General features: G+C 41.9%; 1 protein-coding gene across 47 annotated transcripts in view; it reads left to right on the top strand.

Annotated features, from left to right (window-relative positions):
- The window catches only part of RIMS2 (regulating synaptic membrane exocytosis 2), a 583792-nt gene that overhangs the window by 353345 nt on the left and 210910 nt on the right, over window positions 1–19537 (top strand). For 24 of the 47 annotated variants that reach the window (XM_075825887.1, XM_075825888.1, XM_075825841.1 and 21 more), the window contains 4 exons: window positions 2540–2670; window positions 6891–7062; window positions 11135–11288; window positions 15684–15710. In XM_075825887.1, the coding sequence (XP_075682002.1) occupies window positions 2540–2670; window positions 6891–7062; window positions 11135–11288; window positions 15684–15710 (484 nt within the window). The remainder of the gene's footprint in view (window positions 1–2539; window positions 2671–6890; window positions 7063–11134; window positions 11289–15683; window positions 15711–19537) is intronic. The other 23 variants (XM_075825844.1, XM_075825850.1, XM_075825863.1 and 20 more) reach the window with 1 other exon arrangement.

Raw genomic sequence — 19537 nt, 5'->3', positions numbered from 1 at the left:
CATCTCTTTTGTATCCACTTATTTTGGCTAAAAAAGATCATCAAAAACTGCACTGTGTAAACCTAGCCTAAAGCAGTCGACCTTCCACAAGGTATCTGTAAAAGGTAAAACAGGGGCACGCTGGCACTGCCCTCAACACAGGTTCCTTTTTGGAGGACTGCACATTGCTACACGCTTGTGAGTGAATCTCTACCCATTATCATTTCAGTCAGTAGGTGGCAGCAGTGGGCACAAATGACGATTACCCTTTAAGATATACATTAAAGTTTGCAGTTGGAATCTATCTTGACCAATATCTTAGGAAATGCCTTAAAAAGCAGTTCTGCTCATTTTATGTTATTATCAGAATTGTTTTTGCTGGGGATTTAAAAGCAGAACTCTAGTCTCCTGCAGAACAAAATAAGGGCCATTAGAAATGTAAAAAATACAAGATTGTCTTTAAAAATCCTGCTCCCCATAACCAAGTGTTCTCCTCCTCCTGACTCTGTCCTCTGCTGCGGGTGGGCAGGTACATGATATGCTTTGCATTAGCAAGTTCCTACCAACTAGTAGTTAAAGGGATTGTCCAGAGTTAGAAAGAAGGTGTTTTCTCCAGAAACAGCGCCACTCTTGTCCATGGGCTGTGTCTGGTATTGCAGCTCCTTCAAGAGAATACAGGATGTATGAGGTGTGTATGAATTAGGATTATCTACACTGGTATGAAAGACTTAATACTGTTTTTTTTGTCCTGAACACATTTTTCCCCAGTATTGAATGTATCGAAATATGTTTACATGGGTGTCATCTCACAATATTCATATTTTATGTTTGTATGTACATCTTTGTTTTTATCCATTCGGGACACTATGCATTGCATGCCTTTATCATGCCTTTTTTCAGGCTTTCCTTATGAAATGCATGCATATTAATGTTATCAATATTTTTGATGGTGAAAACACGGACAGTTAATAGGGCTCCCTTATAGGACCCTCATCCCAGAGCGGAACGCAGCTATAAAGAGTCTTTTTCACTTTTGAGGACCAAGCACATGCAGAGAAACTCAACAATTATGCTCTTCATATTAATTGCAATATGAAACAAAACTACAGTCCACTGGAGTTCCACTTTAAAATCTTGAACTCTACCAAAACCTGCAGATCCAGTTTTAACAACTCTTTTTCCCGTGTGACAATTCCGGGTGTCTATCAAGCTGAAATGTGGGACAATTCCCCCTGTATATATCTTACTTCTTCTGGTTGTTATTGGAAACAGTCGACAGCTTGTACGGAGCTGTAAAATGACACTGTCTTCATAAGGAGCACCACACAAAGGCCCACAGATTGTCTACTGCTCTGAAGTACAAAACCACAGGCACACCCTGTGCCTTCATACAGCCTCCTGCCGACTCTGCTGTGAGCATGATGCCAAAAGATGAAACCTCTGACCCTGTGCAGATATTGAACCTGCAAGAGATGACCTAAAGCCTTCAGAATTATGACTGCAGCTCCGGATTATAATACAGACTATAACTGGATCAAGAGATCAGTTACTCAACTCTTTATGTAGATTAATTCTATATGTAAACTGTGAAAGGGTGACATACACTTTAAATTTATAGGCACTTTATACTATTTAGTATCATACGTTATGAATATGTTATTGAGTTTTATGTCCTACTTGTTAAGCATAAATAGATAGTTTTGAAAACGAAAATATGGGTAAGAATACAACAATCAATCAGATCATGAAAGTCATAGCAACAGTTGAAAAGTGTACTGATCTTGCAGGAGGCAGTGACCTGTTCACTCATTTGATTATGTTAGCATGGACAGGGCCGTATGTAATAGGGTAGTATCATTAAGTCAGCAGCGAGCTGCAGACAAGTAAGAGATCATATACTGAGAGTGATATAGTAGAAGTAGTATTGTATCTGCAGCATAGAGTATTTCAGTTGTAGATGATGTTGATTTTGTGGGAGGCAGTGACCTGTCCACTCATGATCATGTGAATAAGGGCAGAGTTGCTTGTGACAAGGGCAATATCGTAATTTGAGAAAGGGCATTAAGTCAGAGGCCTAGTTGAAAGTTCAAAATATTTACCTCTACCACCTAATTGCCCATGACCGCCGGCACTGCTGCCACATATGAGGACATCATTCTGTATAGGACCATTGTTTTTCTTTAGCATAAAATAGACTTGGATCTCCGCATATACCACCTCCATTCTCTCTGCCGCCCCGGTGAAACCTGTTGCAAATGAGCCTTATGTCTTACCCCACTATTGAAGCCAAAGAGCAAGACACAGCCGTAGAGTTGTAGTGAAGGCCGCACACAGCTGATTGGTCATATTTGGTTCCATGAAGAAGACCATTGGGGTGTCCTAAGTATTTCCACCTGAAATAAACCTCATATTTCTGGTATTTAATCAGCCTACATTTGCTGTGCTATCATCATTCAGCATGAATTATTTTACATCTTTTATTTTACATATAAGATAACCGCTACTCTTATAAGCATTGAGTGTTTCCCTTTAAAAGACACATGTTGTTTCTCTTCTGCAGATAAAACTCTGGTATGACAAAGTTGGTCATCAATTGATTGTCACTATATTAGGAGCTAAGGACCTGCCATCGAGAGAAGATGGGAGACCGAGAAACCCTTATGTTAAAATTTATTTTCTTCCAGATCGAAGGTACGTGAAGAGGCATTTATCATTGTATGTATTTGACTATTGGTTGTATGACATTAGAAAGGGCTGTTTTTTCCCCAAAAGCAGCACCACTCTTGTCTTTGGGCTGTGCGCCGTATTGCAGCTCAGCTCTTCTCAAGGGGTTGTTTCAGTTCATGAATCCCTTATAATATTCCCCATGAGGTCACTTTGAGGTAATAGAACTCTATAGGGGATACTAAGTATTTTTCCGGTTTAGCCAGAGTAGAACTGCTGCCAAGAGCATCTCTCTCTCTCTGGAGGACCCAGGCTGTCAATGCATTACATGAACAGCCGATTCAATGGAAAATGTGTAATGCTTCATTTCTCCTGTAGTGGTGCTGCAGGGGAATTAAACACTTGCTGACAGGTTCCTCCACAGATTGCAGCTAACAGCAGGGGGTCCCATCAGCAGGACATCCTGTGATCAGCTTATCATTGGGGAACCCTTCTAACAAAAAAGGTCTACCAAAAGTGGACAAAAAACGTTTAACCGGTTCATGGCCAGTCAGCGTTTAGCCATTTTTAGCACTAATTAGTTAAATGGCTATAATATTTTTATTTGGTCGGCTAGCAATATGAATTTTACATTTGTGTTCCATGCAGGTTTTTGTTTGTTTTTTAAATTTGTATACACAACTGTTGCTTTTTTAGAATTTTATAGGTTTTTTTTACCAAAAAAAAGGTAAAAAAATGTTTTCCTTTTAGCTAATTAATTTTTTTTCGGTAATGATATAGTGTTAATCTAAAGTAGACTTTTTATTTGTGATCATCATTGTCTACCATAAATTTTGATATATTACATGTCTATTTTAGGGTAAACGAGAATGATTGGCAGGGAGGAGTGTTTTTATGGGGGTATTTTATGTGTAATTTTTAGTTAATTTATTTTAAGGGTTTTTTTTGCTTTTATTTTTTGTCATTATGGACTGTCTCTTAAAGGTCATAAAAGACTTTCAGGCGACATTATATTGCATTTTACTATTTTAACACTAAACTTTTAGACTGTATGACACTGCACAGCAGCCCCAGTTACAGGGGAAATCAGCACTCTTAGGGCAAAGCCCCACGTGGCGGAATTGCTCTTGAATTCCGCTGCGGACACTCCGCAACGTTAATCCGCAGCGGAGCCGTTTCTCCATTGCCTTCCACTTCTTTTTAGTAGGCTTCGTTTAGACGAGGCTGAAAATTCCGCTGCGGAGCATAGGCTGCGGTGCGGAATTTGGTGTCCGCAGCATACAATGGATGTTGCGGACTGGTTGCGGACTCATTGCGGAAGTTCTCCATTGACTTCAATGGAGATTCTAAGTTCCGCAATGAAGTCCGCAGCTGTCATGCACATGTTATGTGTGCTGCGAATGCGTCTTGCTTTTTGGACATGACATTTCTTCATTCTGGCTGGACCTATGTATTTCTAGGTCTACAGCCAGACTGAGGAAGTCAATGGGGCTCCCGTAATTACGGGAGCGTTGCTAGGCGACGTCAGTAAATAGTCACTGTCCAGGGTGATGAAAGAGTTAAGCGATCGGCAGTAACTGTTTCTGCACCCTGGACAGTGACTACCGATCCCAATATACAGCAACCTGTAAAAAAAATAGAAGTTCATACTTACCGAGAACTCCCTGCTTCTGTCTCCAGTCCGGCTTCCCAGGATGACGTTTCAGTCTAAGTGACGGCTGCAGCCAATCACAGGCCAATCACAGGCTGCAGCGGTCACATGGACTGCCGCGTCATCCAGGGAGGTCGGGCTGGATGCCGAAAGAGGGACGCGTCACCAAGACAACGGCCGGTAAGTATGAAATTCGTTTACTTTCACTAGGGAAAGTGCTGTCCCTTCTCTCTATCCTGCACTGATACAGAGAAGGGAAGTACTTTTCCCGCAGTCCGCAGCAGCTAGTCCGCATCAATTTACTGCACATTTTGGGCAGATCCGCCGCAGAATCTGCAACGCAGATTCTGTGCGGCATTGATGCGGACAGCTGCGGAGGAAAACCGCCACGTGGGGCCATGACCTTAGGGCATGACCACACATAGCGGAATTGCTCTGGAATTCCGCTGTGGACAGTCCGCAGCAGAAACCCGCAGCGTACACTTTTCTCCATTGCCTTCCACAGCTTTGTGGTTGGGTTAGTTTACAGGTTGCGGACAATTCCGCTGCGTAGCATAGGCTGCGGAGCGGAATTTGGTGTCCGCAGCATACAATGGTTGTTGCGGACGTGTAGCGGACTTGTTGCGGACTCATTGCGGAATTTCTCCATTTACTTCAATGGAGAGTCAAAATTCCGCAATGAAGTCGGCAGATGTTATGTAGATGTTATGTGTGCTGCGGAGCGTATTGGTTTTTTAACATGACATTTCTTCATTCTGGCTGGACCTATGTATTTCTAGGTCTACAGCCAGACTGAGGAAGTCAATGGGGCTCCCGTAATTTCGGGTGACTACGTGTGTGCACCCATAATTACGGGTGACTACGTGTGTGCACCCGTAATTACGGGAGCGTTGCTAGGCGACGTCAGTAAATAGTCACTGTCCAGGGTGCTGAAAGAGTTAAGCGATCGGCAGTAACTGTTTCTGCCCCCTGGACAGTGACTTCCGATCACAATATACATCAACCTGTAAAAAAAATAGAAGTTCATACTTACCGAGAACTCCCTGCTTCTTTCTCCAGTCCGGCCTCCCGGGATGACGTTTCAGTCTAAGTGACAGCTGCAGCCAATCACAGGCCAATCACAGGCTGCAGCGGTCACATGGACTGCCGCGTCATCCAGGGAGGTCAGGCTGGATGCCGAAAGAGGGACGCGTCACCAAGACAACGGCCGGGTAAGTATGAAATTCTTTTACTTTCACTAGGGAAAGGGCTGTCCCTTCTCTCTATCCTGCACTGATAGGGAGAAGGGAAGTACTTTCACCTCAATACGCAACGGCTAGTCCACATCAATTTAATGCCCATTTTGGGCAGAGCCCCAACAGAATCTGCAACGCAGATTCTGTGCGGCATTGATGCGGACAGTAGCAGAAGAATTCCGCCACGTCTGGGCATGCCCTTAGGCCTTATTTACACGAGCGTATTTCACGTCCGTGAAACGCGCGTGAAAACAACCACGTCACACGGACCTATGCAAGTCAATGGGGCCATTCAGACAATCCGTGTTTTTCACGCAGCGTGTGTGCGCTGCGTGAAAGTTACTGCATGTCCTATACGCGTTTAGAGTTCCTCAGCACCCAAAGTCTAATGTTTATTGGTTTGGTACTTTCAGAAGAGCATTTCATTAGTGTGCTATTAATGAAGGAGATATTCTCAAATACCAGCTAACTTTTAATTAGGTTTCATATCTCCTATTGAAGGTCATTAAGGTATTTTAATTGCAGATAACCAATATAAATTTACACTCATCTCATTAGAGCATTCTCATGCAGCATCTGCCAAGTGCACAGATTCCTATCTTTTAATAAGTGAAATATGTCGATACTTTTAATGAAATCCTAGCAAAACTACAAAAAAAATTATATAAAACATTGTAAACCATGGCGTGATGTGTTGCTGCATCAAGGGTCTCATTCATTTCCACTTGAGCACCACATTGTTCTGGCACGGGACGTTTTTTCATACTAAAGATTGATCGGTGTGGGGTCTAGGTTTCGGACCCCCACTGATCATATACTGATGACCTATCCTGTGGATAGGTCATCAGTATGATCAAACGTCCCGTGCACGGACAACCCCATTAAGTTTCCCCCTCAAGCACAAATTCAGGTTCTCGCTAATTTCTCCAATTACATTGTTATCCTAAAACTGTGAGATTTCTTCTGCAATTTCCTCAAGCTTTCTGGAACTTTATTCAAAGGGACCAAAAACAAGTGTAGGTTCAATGTTTTCTTATAGCCCATAGAACTTCCTGTGACCACCCCAGTACATGTAGCGGCAGGTACCGAAATAGTGGTCACTTAATTAGGAAGTCCATTGGTTGTTAGGCAAGGTGACCCAGTATACTCTACAGAACACACTAAGCTGGAGCTTCGGGAAGAGAATTAAACACAGATTCTGCAAAGTCCAGAAAGTCTGATAATTCAACTCTTGCTAAATAATCTGGACTCTCACCACGCCAGAAGTAGAAGTAGACTTTGTAGACTTATGATGTTCCTTTATGAGGCATCTGTTTCATGATAAAGTTATGACGTCTTGGAACTTTTATTTTTTATTATAGTGATAAGAACAAAAGGAGAACAAAGACTGTGAAGAAAACATTAGAACCCAAATGGAACCAAACGTTCATTTACTCTCCGGTTCCTCGAAGAGAGTTTAGAGAACGAATGTTGGAGATCACACTTTGGGATCAAGCCAGAGTTCGAGAGGAAGAAAGTGAATTCTTAGGAGAGGTATTTTAACTCACCACTTGATTGTCTTCTTATAGTAAAAAATATAGGATATTCTTAAGGTGTTCTTAGACTTTGGATGACTAATCAGGATGGTTTCCCAGGATCTTCATGTTCATGGGCACCATTGAAAATACCTTCCTCACTGATCTCGAAGGAAATGGTAATTGGCCAATTTGGATATTTCAGCTGATCTGTATGGTTTCCCCAAATATAAGTTGGTATCAGAGCGGTCTGTGTCTGTTTTCCCTCTCTCTCATATATAAAACCTTATATAGCTGAGCAATCTGAGCACATATTGAGCTAAACAGAACCATGTCAGATGTTCCATCCATCATTTTTACACTGAAATCAATGGGATGACGGATGGAAAAAAATGGATGTCATCTGTGACGTCTGATGCTTCGATCCACTGCATCTGTTGTTCCATTGAATTTGATGTAAAAAAACTTGGATGGGATGATGGATTGGATGATAGACGCCATTTGCGATGGACAGGAAAAGATTACATGCAACATTTTTCTGTCCATCATAACCAACATCTGTTACTGTGACAAATAATGAATAATTTGAAGACATTTTCCGACTAAATAGAATTTTATTAAAATCAATGGGATCCATTCTAAATGCCTTTTGGCATAAAAAGATGGTGGAAATAGAAGTGGACTAGACAATGGACAAGTGAGAACAAACCCTTAGTTTCTGCACAACCAGGAGAAAGGATTGATGGGAAACTGTCAGCAAGAATATGGATATGAGCCTGCTGCATTGTGTATACCAATCTTTTATTACCTTCCTAATAATTGCTGAATTCCTAAAGGTATAATTTGTGACTGTGATAAATGTGCCGAACCTCTATGTTAATTGGGTTGTGTTATTCGCTGGTTTTTGTTTTGGTGATATTTTTAGGTGTTCCTAACTTGAATTAATAACATGTTATTTTACGTCCCAGCTATATCACCAATAACCTAAAGAAGATCGCCTGGTAATGAGTGGGGGTGTACGGAGCACGGCACAAAAGAGCTGAAATCGCAATTGCTGCCCTTTTGGCAGGAGTTATTTTTGGTAGAGTTTTTGGAACATCAAAAATTCTAAAGGTTCTTCTAAACTACTACCCCCAACAGTCACCTGTTTATTTCACATTAGTAGTGAAACGCAGCAGATAATGCACGGCAAGGGATATTATAGCTCAGAAGATCTTGAGTATCTTATACATGTTCTCTGCAGAGTAACGTGTGAGACACATACCGTACTTTAAGTGAATTTCTGTCCTTGAATACAACTTATTATTTTTTCATTTTTTTTAATCTAACAAGGTCAAAAATTCAGTGCTGATTAGTTTCCTAATATATCTTTAGAGCAACAGGAGCTTTGTTTTTCTAATACAGATCTCGAAATGCCCTGTATAGACATAGATTTAAAGGGATTGTTTCACAAAGACTACCCCTTTATTAAATGAAGCCGGCACGGTTTTCAGCTATTTGCAGAGGGTCCAGCTTCACTCACCTCAGGCAATAAGCTATAAATTGCCAGGGAAAGCCGTGCCCAGGCATACATGACCAATGCATCAGCCACTGCGGGAAAAATGAAGCATTACATGGCGGTCATTCAGATGAATGCCAACCCATTTAATGCATGGACCTGTGGAGTCCGCCAAAGCTGGAGCTGCTCTTACAAAACCCTGTATGACATCCATATGTCATCACCAAGGAGAATTAATACATTTTTATCAAGTATCACACAGCCATCCAGAAGCCAAAGAGTCATATTTCAAGTCAGATAAAACAGGATAGCCGCCTGTAGGTAGCCCTCAAGAGAAAGTTTTCCTCTTTCTAAAGAGCTCATTTGCATAATGTCCCAGGGTGCATAGAGTCTTCACTAAATGGATCTCTGCAAGGAGTATCATTATCTGTCGTGGGGATATCTCACAGACTATTTTTTCCAGCAAATACTAGATTATTTTAAATCTGTGAATTCTCCCCAACCTTGTATATATTTATTGTTTTATATCTGTTTAATAAAAAAAGATTTATTCATGGTAGTTTATGCCTAGAGTTCTGACGGGGTTTATGCCTATGTATCGTATATGGAGAAGCCTAGACTCGTCGTATGGCCTAGACTCTAGAAAATGTAACCTTTCAATGTTTTCCGTATGAAGAATATCTCCGGCTACTGTATGAATGACAATCCTATTCTTTTATCCCCTGACACATTATCATATACTTTTTCCCGTAATTCTCAGTTTTCAGTTGTCATTCTAACCAATAAATAAATGAATTTGCATCCCAGATTTACATCATGTTGGGCAGTTTATTGACATACAACAGACTAAGGTAGACAAGAAGTCAAATTGCTCTTGGTGACGGATAATGATGTACCTGACACACGTCATTACTGTTTCTGTGACAAGGCCTGCAACATATTCAGTGAAGGAATGACTGACGTGTAGATTACCAAAACTCATGTACAGAAAAGAGAATGATTTCTTATCAGTGGCAATAGGACTGTATTCGCGTTTTTTAGCCTATACATCACTGATGAGCTCTGAAAATAGCGAAAGAAGAAGCTGTCAGTAGGTTCTGTAGGTTATATCCTGCCACCAGTGGCTGATGTCCTCTCTGAATTCCCCTTTACAAAATGTATTCCACAGAAGTTTTTCTATTAGAGATGTAGATGCTGCCGCCGGTCAGTCTACAGTCTGGAGTAAACCCTGCCGCCAGTCATTCCAGAGACTAGTGTAAATGCTGCCGCTGGTCAGTCCGCAGTCTAGTGTTAACAGTGAGTCCAGAGTCTAGAGTAAACGCTGCCGCCAGTCATTCCAGAGACTAGTGTAAATGCTGCCGCTGGTCAGTCCGCAGTCTAGTGTTAACAGTGAGTACAGAGTAAACGCCGCCACCAGTCAGTCGAGAGTCTAGTGTAAATACTGCCGCTACTCAGGCCACAGTTTAGTATAAACACATTCGTCAGTCAGTCCACAGTCTAATGTAAATGCTTCCGCCAGTTAGTCCACAGTCTAGTGTAAACACTGCTGGCGGTCAGTCCACAGTCCATTGTAAAAACTGCCAACGGTCAGTACACAGTCTAGTGTAAACACTGCCACCAGTCAGTCCGCAGTCTATTGTAAATGCTATGGTCCGTCCAATATTGTGTAAACACTGCTGCCGGTCTGTCCACAGTCTATTGTACACGCTGCAATCGCTCAGTTCACAGTCTACTGTAAACGCTTCCTCCGGTAAGTCTAGTATAAATGCTGCCGCCGCACAGTCCACAGTCTAGTGTAAATGCTACGGTCGTCAGTCTACAGTCTACAGTATAATGTAAATGATGTCCACAGTCCATGGTAAACGTTGCTGCTACTCAGTCCACAGTCTATTGTTAATGCTGCCACCAGTCCATTCCCAGTCTAGTATAAGTGTTGCCACCAGACAGTCCACAGTCTAGTGTAAACGCTGCCGCCAGTCTGTACACAGTCTAGTGTAAACACCGCCGCCAGTCAATCCGCAGTCTAGTGTAAACGCTGCCGCCAGTCTGTACACAGTCTAGTGTAAATGCTGCCACCAGTCTGTACACAGTCTAGTGTAAACGCTGCCGCCAGTCTGTACACAGTCTAGTGTAAACTCTGCCACCAGTCTGTACACAGCCTAGTGTAAACGCTGCCGCCAGTCTGTACACAGTCTAGTGTAAACACTGCCGCCAGTCAATCCACAGCCTAGTGTAAATTCTGCCGCCAGTCTGTACACAGTCTAGTGTAACCGTTAGACCTGGGCCCCTAATTAACTTGGTACCCAGAAAAGTTCAGCAACATCCTGTATCGGAACCTTTTCCTTTAGTCACTTCCAGAAGAAAGAGCCATAACTCAGAAAGGTCTAAGTAGAAAGTTTAGCTCTTTCATAGAAGAAGACGACTGAGGACTTATATTTACTAGTGGTGTTTTGATTTTTGGATGCAATATTTTAAGAAAATTTTATTGATCACTGGGGATTTCTGTTAAGTCGTTTTACAGTTACCTTATTGTTTTCTTACTGTATTATTGTACACACACTTATATACTATCTGTTTATTTTTTTTCCCACAGATTCTAATTGAATTAGAAACTGCACTTTTAGATGATGAGCCACATTGGTACAAGCTTCAGACGCATGATGTGTCCTCATTGCCACTACCCAACCCATCCCCATTTTTGCAACGGAGGCAGATGCACGGAGAGAGCCCAACTAGAAGATTGCAAAGTAGGTTCCCAACAACAAACAGTGCATGTCCGCTACTAGAGACTCATCCTCAACATTGATTCTTGATACAAAACTCCAGCTTTGCTTTAATATACTAATCACCTTATTTTCCTAACTAAAATAATAAACTAACAAAAGAACGAAACCTATAATCTCAAAATCAGTGGGTATTATAATAGCTCATCTTAGTTTGTGATTGAACATTAAAAGTCTGAAGGTGGCCATACACATTAGATACCATACACATTAGATAAATGTCATACGAACCCGCCGATTTCCTTGGGATTGACCAACGATCTAATGAATATAGGGTCCATCTGACCTTTTCCTGAGAGCATATGTCAAGGGAATGAAGGATCGGGCATGATGTATTTCAACATGCCCGATCCTTCATTCCCAATGGAGTTAAGCCACTCTAAAAGGTATCTGGAAAGAGCGTATGCTCCTCGGCTGAGCGAGCATGTTTACATAGGACAGGCGACATAGCTGTCGACCGAATGCTTGTTCTGCCAGCAGGTACTGCAGGTGTATAGCCTGCTTTACGAATTCAGGTGACTGCAATTTACTTCAATATTTCCCTCCCACAATGTCACACTCATGGGGGTCCTGAGACATGTAGTAGGGTCCTCGCAGCTGATTTATCTGCCCTGTGCGTAACAGTAACACTGATCTCCAGGGAATTTCTTTCCTTGTCTAAAGCTGGCCATATACACACAACAGCTGTCTGCTAAACACTTATTTGGGTGACATCCCCATATACACCCCAGGCACTTCTGACCGCATCATATTTCCCAGAAGAGGAAAAGGGATCCTGAAGCTTGAATTCCAATATGCCCAATCCTAATTTTCCCCAACATCTGCTGTAGGAAGACTGTTGGGAGGCCACCATACATATTAGATTGATGGCGTATCCCACACACATTAACCTAACGTGTATAGTATGGTATAATCAGCCTAAATATACAGCAGGTCTGAATCTGTGGATCACTCAATAGAAAAATTATTTAAGGGAAGTTACTGTATATATTGTTTACATATAGTTTACCAGCACCACAGAGTTTTGCCTAGGCTTCAGGGGGCTCCCAACCACTCCTAAAGCATTACCTGGCATAGTGGTTCCATTGCGGAGATCTATTACCAGGCACCCCTCATTATCTTCTGTCTTATGCCTCTTCTTGACAATAAAGTTAACATTTCCTGAAGGGCATAAGTACCTAAGTCAGACCATGCAGCTGTAATGGGGCCCCTGGAGAGAGCGGGCATAGACAAGGTTGGCTACCTTCCTTTTTTTAATAAGGGATGAGAACATGTGTTCCCACCCCTCTCCACAGTTCCTACAAACCAGTGTGGGGAATTAATAGGGGAAAATAAGCACCAAGTCATCCTTTCTGAGGTGATTAGGGGTGTGGTAGTGTTAACCGGCACCAGAAGGAAATTGAAATTTTTGCTATGGTGCTCTCTCCCCTGTCAGACCCCCTCACTGAATGATCGTGAGCATGGGCACGAATGATGCTTAATACGATCGTTCGGTCCCCATACAGTTTTCATCCCTCATTTACATTGGAAGATGTGTTGCCGACAAACGATAATTTCTTTGGCCACATAAAAGATCCGCTCAGCCGATACACAAGTCTTTGTTTGTTTTTTGGGCTGATCGCTGGGCATGTTAAACGGGACATTGTTCGAGTGTACGAGCGCACTTTCGAATACTCGTTCCCGACCGTGCCTAGCGATTAGTCGACAAACAAGTAAAAGGGTTGTTATATAGTACTTCAGGGTTGGAGGAAGTGCACTGAGTCTGGACACAACTGATATACCCAGAATCCCTGTTTACGTTTTTACAGGTCTGATTATTTTTTGAAAATTCTACTCTTTGATTGTAAGGACAGATATGATCCTCAGAAAACCAAACCATAATACATAACTCCCTGCCTGCGAATGTCACCATATCAGAGACTTCTGACAACACTTATTATAACCACACAGCATCTCCCCTCTTACAGGACTAGGTCCGCTGTGACATAGGTTATCATGTCTGTGACAGACTGTCCTCCATGTTTTTCTCAACAGGAGTACATGAAATAATTACAAGTTTAGGGTCCGATCATACTGGGAAGTTAATGGGGCAGATTTACTAAGACTGGTGTTTTATAAACCAGTCTTAATATAAAGTGCGCTGGAGTAAGATGTGCCTAATTTATTGAGAGCCACATGCCTCGTAATAAATTTGGCACAACTCTGCCCATCCGTGCGCTGGAAAGTGAAATCTACACCAGCTACGAGCTAATGTTGCTTACTGCTATTATATATTCCAGTTTCTGGCGTAAATTAGAGTAACTCTGTAAGGCCTCATGCACACGACTGTAGCCGTGTGCACGGCCGTGATTTTCGGGTCTGCCGGCTGCGGACTGTCAGCCGCAGGCCGCCCGCAAATCGCGGGACATGCACATGGCCGCCGCCATTGTTTTCAATGAGCCCGGACCGCAGAACAGGGCCGTAATAAGACATGCCCGTTCTTTCTGCGGTCCGGGCTCCCGGGCCGTGCAAGGACCGCAGAAACTACGGTCGTGTGCATGGCCCCATAGAAAAGAATGGGGCCGCAATTCTCCCGTGGATTTTCGGGGGAATTGCGGCCGCAAAAACACGTTCGTGTGCATGGGGCCTAAGGGCGCGGGTGGCTCCGTCCTTTCACTACGCCCCACTAACTTTTTTGAAAAGTGTTGTGAGCGCCGTAACGAAGAAAAAGTTGCAAAATTTGGCTTAAACTGTAAGCTCTTGTGCAAATTTAAACTTTTATACTTCGAATGATAAATTCCCCCCATTGGGATCTTCTATCCACTATCATCCAGTGTGAATGGGGCCTTAAAAAGTTCTTCCATTTAATAGACAAATTACATGTTTTGAAAGTTGACTATATATGATGTTTACCTTATATATGTCAATTATTGTTTTCTCTTGTTTTCCTTACTCGGAGTCGCAGTCTATATGGTATAGTGTAAGGACAACCTCATTCCCCACTGCTAAGGGCAGGTGAATCCTTAATGTGTTCGGGGCCATGTCTTCCACCAGAATCCTTTTTTTGTTTTAATCTAAATAGGTTTAAAATTGAGTGTAATTTCTTAATATATCTTTATAGATAAGATAGATTTCAGAGTTTTGTTTTTCTGATACAGAAGTCCCATGGAGGGAGCATTGGAGATTACTACATTACATTGAACTCAATTCTAAGACCGTATACAGTGAGCTCCCTCTAGTGGTGGCTGCAGTTAGCCAGCATGTTGCCTTCTAAATCTATGCCTATGCAGGCGATTTGGTGCTCTGTATCAGAAAAACAAGCTCTGAACATATAACATATAAAAGGTAAATAAACTAGATTATATTTTTGTCAACTTTTAAAATGTGAAATGTGTCTATATAGTAGATTCTTCATTCATCGTTGGATGGAAGATCTTTTTCATGCAATCAAAGTTCTCATCGGTAGTCTGTGGTTACAATTTATCAGTATCGCATGTATCATCCAATCAATTTTGTACCCATTGCTTACTATGGTCAAGGCTACATACTGTACTTACGTATGTGTGCTTTTGGGCATAGGCGTAGCTTAAAGCTCCTGGGCCCCAATGCAAAATTTGTCACCTACCATGTACCATTTATAATACTGGTGCCTTCTTATGTGACAGAGGGACCTTTGGGCCCCCACAGGCACTTGGGCCCAGGACCTCTGCACCACCTATTGCTATGCCCCTCTAATGGGTACCATACAGAGTACTCACTGCTTGCTCGCAGTAGCACAGATCATTGATCCCTATAGTACAACTTCTTTGTGTAAGCACTGGCACTTATCTTGTATTTTTTTGTTCCGGACTGTTTATTTTCACCCCATCAAGTAAAAGTGTCAGTTTCCAGCATATTGACAGCACTTTGACCAGGGGTCACTTCAATTTCATTGATCAAGCCGCAAGAGATGACAGTGTTTACATACCCTTAGACCCCCGGCTTTCAATGTGTTGATTGACTAATCTGAATTTGCCAGAACAGTTGTCACCACCACCAGTTTTAATAAATACATATTAAAGCTGCTGCATAGTGCACACTTACATGGGACTGCATGCTTTGTAGAGTGCAATTATTTTTATTTATCATTTTTAGGAAAGCTATGGTATGTAGCGGAGATATTTATAAGGCATTTGTTCCAAGATTCCTAATTTACTAATAAAAAAATAAATACAGCAATGATTTATAAAATTGCTTTGTTTCCAAAATGTAATTCTATAGCCTAACATATTATAAAATACTATAATTACTATTGTTAGTGATTCCTTATCTCCCTGCTACATATTTGATTTCATATTGATCTTCCCTTGACATCCGTTCATATTAATATTTGTTTTCCAGATAGAGGCCCATATTCATATAATTCAGGTAACTCCAGCATGCGAGAGATTCATTATGCATGTCTTCATATGGACTGTATGGTATAACCACGGCAAGTTACCCATTTATATCATACGGTGTCCATATGTCCTGTGTTATTGTCAGAACTCCTTACTCCCTGTAATCCACCTTGCTTGCTTGATGCCTACGTACTGCCTACGTACTGCCTAAGTATAAATATATATATATATATATATATATATATATATATATATATATATATATATATATAATCAATGATAACAGAGGGTTAAACTGCACATTTTAAAGGAACACTCAGGGTAAAAATTAATACACTGTGCTATGCTAAGTGCAGGGCCTGGGGGGCGGGGCATGACACAGGGATTTTCTCTTTGGTTTCCTTTGAATTCCAGTGTCATGCTCCACCCCCTCAGGCCCTGCACTAGGCATAATACAATGTATCAATTTTGCTTGGAGTGTTCCTTTGAAGGGCAAGTAATTCAAAATTCTAATTGGATATCTTGTAAGTGTGGTAATAAAATAGTTCTATCGGATGGCTTCCCTTCTTCCCAAACCCCCTGCTTTCTCTATCACCAGGAAATGTTGTGTTCCATATTATTCTACAGACATTTAACATGAATCTTTTTTTTTTTTTCTTTAGTTAACCATACAGAATTTCCGATATTGTTATTTATAAAGTATGAGGATATCCTGTAGTTCAGAGAATGCACTTACATTGGTCCCCATCCACAGTTCGGACTACAATATCCCCCATCTCAAGCACACACGCTAGGACCAATTTTAATGTGAAGTCAGATGTTTTATCAGTATTTTGGGGGAATATGAGGAGAACATGAGTCACTACTGGATGAGTTTCTGTTATAAGTATCTGATAACCCTAATCTTAAGGATGGTACAAAACACTCACACATCACACTCTCAACACAGCAAGGAACCAAACAAGTGATAGATGGATCATTCACAGTAACATCCCTGTTAATATCAGTGGTAGTTAGGGAATCTTAGGCCCCATTCACATCATGTTTTGGCCTACTGTTGTACTGTTCAAAACTTCTGACGTATACCTCCTACGAAAGGCCAAAACGTATCCCACTGTATGGCATAGAGTGGGATACATCGCCCTGGGAAAACTCCTGATGTCACTGTCCATATATGGAATCCGTCACCATAGCGTCACATGTTAAAAAACATATATTGCGTGTGGTATACTTTTTTCTGTGGGATCCCTCAGGATGGAATAGCATAATCTACTACATAATTGCTACACTATTCCATCCATAAAAAAAAGTATACCAAGGTATACCAGCCCGACGAAGGCCAAAAGTAAATTATTTTGGCCTCCCTCAGGATAATGGAGTCTCATAAGTACATTTATCTACGCTGACGTAGGGCAGTGTTTCCCAAACTGTGGGTCACGAACCCCTGGGGGGTCGCGAGCCACACACCGATGTCCTGGTTTCAACCATTCACTATGTAATGCCGGCCATGAGTGTAGTGATGTCATTGCACCTGTCTGTGCTGAGCCACACACTGCACAGACCGGAGGAGCAGAGGGATCATGGGGGCATTAGTTTGGGAATGGAGGCTGCTATGTGTCAATATATTGTATGGGGGCATCTATTGGGGCATTATACTGAATGGGGGCAGCTATGGGGGCATTATACTGTATGGGGTCAGCTATGGGGGCAGTATACTATTTGAGGGGCACTAAGCGGTCATTATACTGTGTAGGGGAAGCTATGGGGGCATTACCCTTTATGGGGGCAGCTTCAGGGGCATTATACAGTGTGAGGCCAACTATAGGGGCATTATCCTGTGTGAGGGCAGCTATAAGGGCGTTATACTGCGTGGGGGACAGCTATAAGGACATTATACTGTGTGGGGGTCACTAAGGGGTTATTATACTGTGTGGGGGGGCCTACTGGATTGGGACCCACTAATATGTGTTTTGCCTGCCCTGTGGTGAACCTCTAACTACGCCTCTGATGGCCACTGATGGACAGGTTGATTCACATGACCCACCATCAGCTGCCATAGTCGGGTCTCAGCATCGCACAGCAGCAGGATTCCTTGAGCCCGCCCCCTCCCCCGCCCACACAATTATCATTTTTTTATTTATTTTTTTAAAACATATTTTTATTGATTTTCTGAAGAGTTTTTACATAACATAATATACAGCAAACTGTTACAGGGATATAATCATATGTTGCAGAAGTTACAGAAATCACATTCTTACAATGACACAGAGATCATAATTGTTTACATCATTATGAGGCAGTTATTGGAGGTCGTCACAAGAATTTCCATAACATTAGGTGAACAGCGTTAGTGATGAATATCCCTGAGGAACAATGCATACAAAACTTTTCACAATTATCATTTTTGATGTTTCAGGGACTTATTTTTTGAATGATATATGTTGACATGCAACAGATGAAATATGGCTAAATTCGGTAGAGGGAGGTCCCAAACAAAAGTGTGTCCCGACCTCATAAAGTTTGAGAACCACTCATGTAGGGCAATAAGGTGATGTGAATGGGGCCTTAAAATGATAGTACGCTTAGATTTCCTTATCACCCATTGATTTAGAAGGGACACACTATTGGATGGACACTTGAAGGTTTCCATCGCTCCAATAATTTCCAATACATTCATGAATACTTCTCTGCTAGAAAGGCGACTCTGACCTACTTATTCTTTAGATTAGTAGTGAGGTCCCATCTGCCGACTACCTCCAATATGCCTCTTATTAAATGTTGATTGTTCGAAAACAAACCTTTAAAGGGGACATATCTGTCATAAATGTCAGATAGATTCGTGTCCCACCTCTGGGACCAACACCTATCTCTAGAACGGGGCCCGCTAAATTCCGTTCTACCTTTTTCTGCTCCCTCTGTCTCCCCGGCCATTTCCTGAATATATGGTCGGGAGTTACGAAAATAGCATAACTCGCTGAGCTACGCTGTTTCCGTAAGTCCCATAGTAGTGAGCGGCAGTTACGGAAGCAGCGTAGCATGCGAGTTACACCGTTTCTGCAATTACGACAGTTCTATGGGACTAACGAAAACCGCGTAGCTCAGGGAATCACAGTTTTCAGCTACAACACAGAGCGGTAGAACGGGCTTTAGGGGGCCCCCGTTCTAGAGATAGGTGTGGGTCCCAGTGGGACCCGCATCTATCGGACATTTATGACTTATCCTGCGGAGATGTAATACATGTCTCTAATGGGAAAACCCCTTTAATTATAAAACGAACAAGCAAATAAACAAACAGTTAACTAGATTTCCTCCTTCATTATTTATATTATATACCGTACAATATCCTTTCTAGTTAATTAGTATCATGTGAAAATAATATAAAATGGTATTTAGCACCTAATAGTATTAAAGTATAAAATGTACTATTATTTTTGTGACTTTTTTATGATTTTACGAAAGCTTCATGCACGCGCAGAGTGTACGGAGTCTGTGCAGAGTCACACTGAGTCTCCGTGGCTCCGTACTGGAGGCATTTTGTGGGCCGCCATTTGTTGTCCACATACGGCGCCGTATTATGGAGATGTTAGATTTCGTGGCTTAATGCACACAAGTCTGTACGGCACCACACGGAGTCCTTATGGCTCATTCCTCTGCAGCCACCATATGTCACCCTATCATGAAGGTTTTCTCTTCTAGAAGCAATGCTTCTAGGGAGAATATCTTTGTAACACGACATCCAATGCAACACACCACCATTTAAAAAAAAAAATCCTACTAAAACAACAAAAACATAAATTTCTATGGGTGCCATATTACAGCTCCATACAACTCAAATGTTGTACGGAGGCGCAATAT

The sequence above is a fragment of the Rhinoderma darwinii genome, chromosome 5, assembly GCF_050947455.1.
Source record: "Rhinoderma darwinii isolate aRhiDar2 chromosome 5, aRhiDar2.hap1, whole genome shotgun sequence".
Taxonomy (NCBI): Eukaryota; Metazoa; Chordata; class Amphibia; order Anura; family Rhinodermatidae; genus Rhinoderma; species Rhinoderma darwinii.
This window is presented reverse-complemented; position numbering and strand designations above follow the sequence as displayed.